We start from the raw sequence: 7,207 nt of genomic DNA on the forward strand, positions 1-7,207 counted from the left end.
ATAAAGATAGTTTATAATTAATATAAAAGGAGCAAATCCATCTAAGGCTTGATCCTGACTTCAATCCTTATGAATGTTAGAGCCTTTGCACTTGGAAAGATTTGATTCTTGGTAGGTTCGTATGAAACCAAATTCAACTTTACCAACAGACTAAAAGCCCATTGAAAAAAGTTTAAATAGAATATGTATTCAAAAGTAAAAATATATCTAGATAATATTTTAAAAACTCTAAATTAATTTAAAAAAAAAAAAATCTAATAAGAAAAAACTAAAATTAGCCTAATTGGTCTTCCTTTAATGGCACAAAATTTGAAATTATGAGTGATGTTACAATTGGTCATCATTATATGTAGACTGCAATTAAAATATTTATTTGAAAATTTGAAAGATTCTCACACTAAATTGCTCATTTGTGACATTAAAATGATAGGTTCATGGAACTTGAAAACATAAAAGGAGAATATCTAGACTAATATTTTTCTAGTTTTTGGAGGACACATTATGGCCCCACTCGAGAACATGCTTAAAAAAATCAAAATTCAAAGGTATGGAAGATCCATGGTACAAAAAAAGAAAAAGAGAACAGATTTAAAAATAAATAAATAATTCTTCCAAGGAGCCGTCAAAGCCATGCATCTCTTCACCTTCAAAGTTACAATAAAGACATTTTACTCACAAACACATTTATTCCTTACCCAAGTTATCACGGGTCATGTTTTTCCTTTGAAGTAAAGAGTTTAAATGATATATTAAATTGATCTAAAGATGGCGTGAGAAGATTCATAATTCAACCCATTCTTTTCAAAAGTAATAAGAATTCAAAGATTTGATTTATGATATAAAGTGATTAATATATGTTCACTTTAAGGTGTAGTTTGATCATGGAGGTAATGTTTCACGTGCTGCTTGTTTTAAAAAAAAAAACCTTAATTTCTATTAGACATTGATTTCCATTTTTGTAGGTATTATTAAGGATGCAATTAATCTACTTATGGAAATCAATTTTTTCATTTTAAGTCTCCCCACTTTGTATGAGACGAAATCATGTTTAATGAGAATAATACAATTTATTCATCACTATTTTGTTTCTCTTGTGACTTTTGGATAATACAATTTATTCATCACTATTATGGTTGGATTATAGCTAGCTAAATTTATTAAGTTCTTTTAATTTATTGTTATTACTTTTTTATTTGAATTGATATTGCAGATAAAAAGATGACCGTGTTAAAGATGGTAACGATAATTTAGGCCCTTTAAAGGAGACTTGAGACATTTTTGACGTATAAAGCAAACTAAATGTTTGATACCCACTTCTCCATCTCTCTACTATTTCTTTCATCATTTAGCAACTTTTTCCAATTGTATTTTCAAACTACAACCACATTTTAACTTTAACAATCTGATTATTTTTACATTTTTAAAATATATTTTAATTAATCATTTATACACTATTTATCGATTATTTAAAACATCTATCCATCCTTTCACTATTCTAAATTAAGTTATGTTCATTATTGTGTCAATAGAATTCAATTTTAAATTTAAAAAGGGTATTTTTGGAGAGATCCAATTTTATTGGTGTTAGTAAGGATGCAACTAATCTATTTATGGCAATTGATTTTCTCATTCTAAGGCTCTTGCTGTGTACAAGAAGAGATCATGCTTAAATGAGATTAAACACATCCTATTTACCACTATTTTGTTTCTCTCGCAACTTTTGGTGGTGGGAGTATTGTTGGCTGAATTCTATAAGTTCTTTCAAATCATTCTCGTTATTTTTCTTGTTTGAATTGATATTGAAGATAAAAAGATGGTAACGATGGTTGAGACTCTCTAATAGAAACTTAAGACAATGTTCATGTATATGGAAAACTAAATGATTGATACTCACTTCCCCATCCTTCTACTATTTCTCTCATCGTTTAGTAAACTTTTACAATTATATTGTTATTCTTTATTTTAAACTGTAACCACATTTGAACTCTTAAAATATGATTTAGCCCCACATTTTTATAAGATATTCTAATTAATCAGTTACACTTTTTATCATTTAAAAAAAACATACATCCATCCTTTCACAATTCTCAATTAAGTTATATCAATTTTATGTGCATAGAATTTAATCTTGAATTAAAAGCCTCTTTTTGAACATGAGGTATTTTTGCATACTCTCTGTTGTCACCTTCCATGATTAACAGTAACAGATTTCCACAATCCATTTGTAAAGTACTGAGTTTTCTGGATTCGATTATGTGTGTTTATTTATCATCAACGTTTCGGATCACACTACATAATCCATCATCAGGATGAGAAAGTGCAGGATAGTAAGATGATGATGGATCATGTAGTGTGATCCGAAACGTTGATGATAAATAAACACAAACAATCAAATCCGAAAAACTCAGTACCTTCCATGATCCCTGCATTCTTGACAAATGAAAGACAGATTTTGATATTAAACAAGGTTATCTTCCTAACCCACTTAGCTATTTATAACTGTTTTTCTAACTTGAAAGGACTCGACTCATAATTTTTTTTGAAGTTTGAGACTCTCGTTACGAAACTTTGCATACAATTACAACTGCCTAAATATAAATTCGATTCAATCCTAATTTTATATATAGTTTAAATTGAGTAGAAGACATTATAAACTAGAATCTATCCTCACCACTAAAATTATAAATTTTTCACATGATCTGCGACGGCCTTCAGCACAAATAGCCATTGTTAACCCTTCACAGCAACAAAGGTGCGTAAATAAATATAACATGGCCGCGTATAAGAGGGCTATAGAGGTTTTACATGTGACCGTGGGGGTATGAGCTCGGCGACAGACCGTAAAAATCTTTGGGAAGTCCAGAAGGTGACGGAAGTGGTGACAGAAACGACGGCGACGGCAACGGATAACAGCGCGAACCAGGCGACGGAAAAGAGGGAACGGCGGAGGAGCTTCTGTCAAACGACAGAACAGAATCGGCCCACATTGACGAGGTCCGAGGAGCCGGAGGATTTCCCGTCTGTTGACGTGAACTCGCGGCCACGGTGGCCCAGAAGGCGTCGAGGGCCAACGGTGACGGGAACGGGGAGGAGTTTCCGTTAGCGGGCATCGGAGGTCCCGGGTTCGAGTCCCGGGCGAGGCCAAAGAGAGGCGGGGGCCTGATTTGACGGAGCCTGGTCTGTTCGCTGGTCTGGTTGACGTTAGTTGACGGAGACTGGGATCCCGTGAGCATCTGCACCGTGTTTCGAAACTCGCTCTTGTGGATTGTGTAAACGGGGGTTTGAATTGCTGTGTTATTTCGCTTGTTGCTTCCTTTCCCCGCCTTATTCCTCACCTTTAGAACATGAAATTGGATGTTTTCGCCATTGTTGTTGTTGTTGTTGTTTTCCTTCATTGCCGCTTTTTCCTTCCTCAGACAGATATTTCGGATCGCCTATGAAATTTCTGTCACCGCTTAATTTGTATTCATATAGAAACTTCCGCCGTTAAACAGCCCGCTTCTTGTTCCGCATCTGACGGTTACAGATCAAACCGCTTTCCTTCGCCGGCATAAACATGCCTGTTGTTTATGCGACGGCTACTTCATGCGGGCCCCACGGCCTCACCGAACCACCGTCGCTTTCGCCTTGCAGACTGACACGTGGCGGGAAACAGAGAGCCTTTGACCGGGCCTCATACTGTTGACCAAGTTTTGATAGCGACGGCCACGTTTGACAGCCGCCAATGGGGGGAAGCTTTAGACAAATAGAGAGATTTTAAAAACTTTTTAATTGGTTTGGCGGCACGTGTGTGCGTGTCCGGTGTCTTTGAAATGAATCTGCGCCCTCGATTGGTAAGTCGGTGGGCTTATAAAATAGCAATATTTTCTCCGTCAATCGCGTTTAAGTTGTTGGTGATGTTAAAATTTCCACGTGAGAGGTGTCGTCCCGCATGGACGAAATTGCGTGCCAAGCCATGTGAATGTTCGCTCAGGGATGACGTCAGCGTTGATGTCGACGTCTTCCAGAATGGAAAAATCATATATTCTTTTTTAATGTCAACAATGTGACGTGCGAGGAAGATTCGTATGATATCAAAAAGCACGTGAATATTGACCACGAGATATGGAGTCCTCCCCAAGGAAGGAGATTTTGCTGAAATAGTAACACCAACGGAAAATATTTGACGGAAGGGAAGTTCTATATGAACTTTGTAGATAGTTATTTATTTTTAATGTTCATCAGCTTAAACAGGGTAATAGAGAGATAATTTTGTTTCTTTTGACAAGTAGTCCCTGCCTTGTGGTGGATGGGAAGCAGTGTTTGGTTATTCGATGGAATAGTTGAAAATGGGTCAAATTTAATGGTGTTGTTAAATTTCACAAATAACATAATCATATAAATTTCAACTTATCTGTAAAATTTTCAGAACATTTCTTAATCAATTATGCCAAACAAAAACAAGATTCGTGAAGTTCTACGACATTTCTAAGAAAATCAACTAACAGACACGCTGTAACATTCCGCGTAAAAAGTTTCTTGGAACAAATGCAAGTGAGCATTTTTGTAAGAAAGATCATTTCATTTAATCAAATAAATGTAGCGAGGCATATAAATTTATTTAGCAGAGCTTTAAAATAAAATATAGAAATAGTGACATAACTTAGAAAAATATGAGGTTTAAAGTGGCATTGCAGAGTAGAATCTGATCTATTATTTTGTTATTGCAAATTTTAAATTTTTGATTTAAAAATCATATATTATTTGTTTTTTATGGGTACTAAGTTTGAAGGTTTTTTTTAAAAATGTTTATAATTATATTGCATTGTTATATAAAGCTTACTTTTATAGATATATGTAACAGTATAATTAAACATGAAAAGATTAAATAAATTATTAATTTCTTTTTAACTAAAGTTTGCATTATACACTTTGGTTGTTATTGATTGACACAAAACATGTGACAATAGAAGACACAACTTTATATTAATCTGTTCTTAGCTTATTTACATTATTTTTGAATAGCGAAAAACATAAACTTAGAAAAATTGTTGCTAAGAAAAACTTGCGAGGAATTTGTGAAGCTAAAACTTGAGATATTTTAAAAATCTTTTACACGAATTTTGCAATTGTGTACAAAAATTGTGAAGATTTAGAGATAGAATATTAAAAATCCCACAACTGCATAGATAGTAATAAGGGTACAAGGGAGGCAAGATTTCCCACAAAGATTTTGTAGATGAGGTGTATGTGAGTTTTGCGTTGATTGCTTTGCAAGTACAGGGAGTCAAAATCTTAACCAAATTTCTATGCACTAACTATCCAGAATCTGACATCTGTCTATCTTTAGCCAAGTGCATTTACCTTTCGACCGGTCCTCAGTTGACTGCATTTAACATATTTTTGCTCTCTAGGTAAGCGCATTTAAGTCTTTCTTATCACCTCGCTACCCTCATTAAATAACTCTCGAGCCACTTGTGCTTCGAGATAATTATTTCCTTAATTTAGTTTTACCTAAAAATACTTGAAACCCTAGCAAAATTATTAGCGGCCAATCAAAAAGTAAGAAAATTGGCTCAAAAAATATTTTTCAAATAATTGAATCACAAACCTTAGACAAAGAGTTTTATTTGGATCCCAAAAATTAATGTATTAGAATCTGGGAACATTTGTTCCCTACCTTATATAAGGCAGGGACCAAAAAGTTCATCGGTTTCTTTCCAAGGTATGGGCTAAATAACCAACTAAAATGCAAACTAATATATAAGGAATACTGAAAAAAAAAAGTTGTTTCATTCAGTCAATAGGCTCATTCCTAAAAGACTTGTCGCTAGATTGTTGTGACAATTTGGCGGTGTTAGACGACATGAAAGCGGATTATGTCATAAAAAGTAAAAAGTAGAGTTCTGGCTGCCCTCACCTAAACTGTTCGCATTTCTCGGAAACGAGTAAATGATAAATGGTAGGGTTTTGTGAGATGCACAATCTTGTTGTCTAGGGGATATTGAGTTGTTTCCCGATGAACTTGAGATGCATTGTAATGCCAGTCTCCATAGGATGTTTGAAAGTTATTTGGGAGATAGATCAAGTACAATTACATAAACCACAAATGAGTTTCTGGTTGAAGAAGTAAAATTGTTATAGGAAGCAGAAGGCGTTAGTCTTTCAAACTTCCTAGGTACACATTTTGTTTTAGTAATTCTCTTACAAAGACAGATTGATTTTGTTTCAAAGAGGAGCAATGATATAACCATTAAGGCTTGAGAGTGTATAATCAAAGGTTGTGTGTCGTGCTATTGATATGCAAATAGAATGCTATTTGAAACTCCATTCAGCCTCCCCCAGAGCTTTTCAAGCTCTTATTAACAAGAAAAGGGAGGAATACATCCACTTTGTGCAAGATACCCTTGATATGTAGAGGACAATTTTCTTCACCCTAAATCCTGGTTATTCAGAGTTCAAGTCAAAGTGGTAGGAATGGAAGAATGCATTTAAGGAAGCTATAGAAAAGAATTTGAATACTGTCAACTTTGGAGTGATGGGCGAGTTTAGTATGTGACCAACTTTGCCTTCTCTATTTGGACACCTTGCAGCAATATGACCAACTTCTTCACAAGAAAAGAAGATCAAAGGAATTTTAGCTTTTTACTTTCCTTTGCCCTTCGAAAATCTTCTTACAAGTAATGCTTCAATGACTTCAAGATCTTCATCAGAGCCATCTTCATCCTCATTGTCATATTGCCCTTTTGATTTTGCAACTTTCTTCTTGAGTGATAGCTTGGCTTGAAATGTAGACTCAAGGTTGCTAGAGCTAGGAACATAGTTATCATAGTTATCTAACTTAAATGCTATCAATCTTCCCACTAATGCATCCAATGTTATATCATTCTTGGGATTGCATCTTATCTCTTGAATTGCTAAAAAACTCTAATTGCATATATAGGAAGAAGTGTCCTGAAAACCTTTCTTACCATTGTCTCATCTTATATCTTTCCTCCTAAGGCTCTGATTGCACACACACTAGCTTTGATTCTATCACTGCATTTTGTAATGTTTGCATCCTCTCTCATCCTCATTTGATCAAATTGGCCTCTGAGACTTTTTACCTTAGTTGTCCTAACATTACCATCTCCTCCATAGATGGATTTTAGATTGATCCACATCTCATAAGTAGTACCACAATATTTGACTTCATCAAATTCAACATAGTTGAGAGTTGAAGCATTAT

At 34.5% G+C, this 7,207-nt stretch overlaps 1 protein-coding gene across 1 annotated transcript; it reads right to left on the reverse strand.

Moving 5' to 3' along the window:
* Nucleotides 1–2,589: 2,589 nt before the first annotated feature.
* LOC149569771 (uncharacterized) lies at nucleotides 2,590–3,449 on the reverse strand. Its single transcript, XM_089822491.1, has one exon. The coding sequence runs from the start codon at nucleotides 3,393–3,395 to the stop codon at nucleotides 2,802–2,804; it is 594 nt and encodes a 197-aa protein (XP_089678617.1). The 5' UTR covers nucleotides 3,396–3,449; the 3' UTR covers nucleotides 2,590–2,801.
* Nucleotides 3,450–7,207: the final 3,758 nt, after the last annotated feature.

Source organism: Cupressus sempervirens, chromosome 3 (genome assembly GCF_028749045.1).
Source record: "Cupressus sempervirens isolate cs-2001-9-10 chromosome 3, ASM2874904v1, whole genome shotgun sequence".
Lineage (NCBI taxonomy): Eukaryota > Viridiplantae > Streptophyta > Pinopsida > Cupressales > Cupressaceae > Cupressus > Cupressus sempervirens.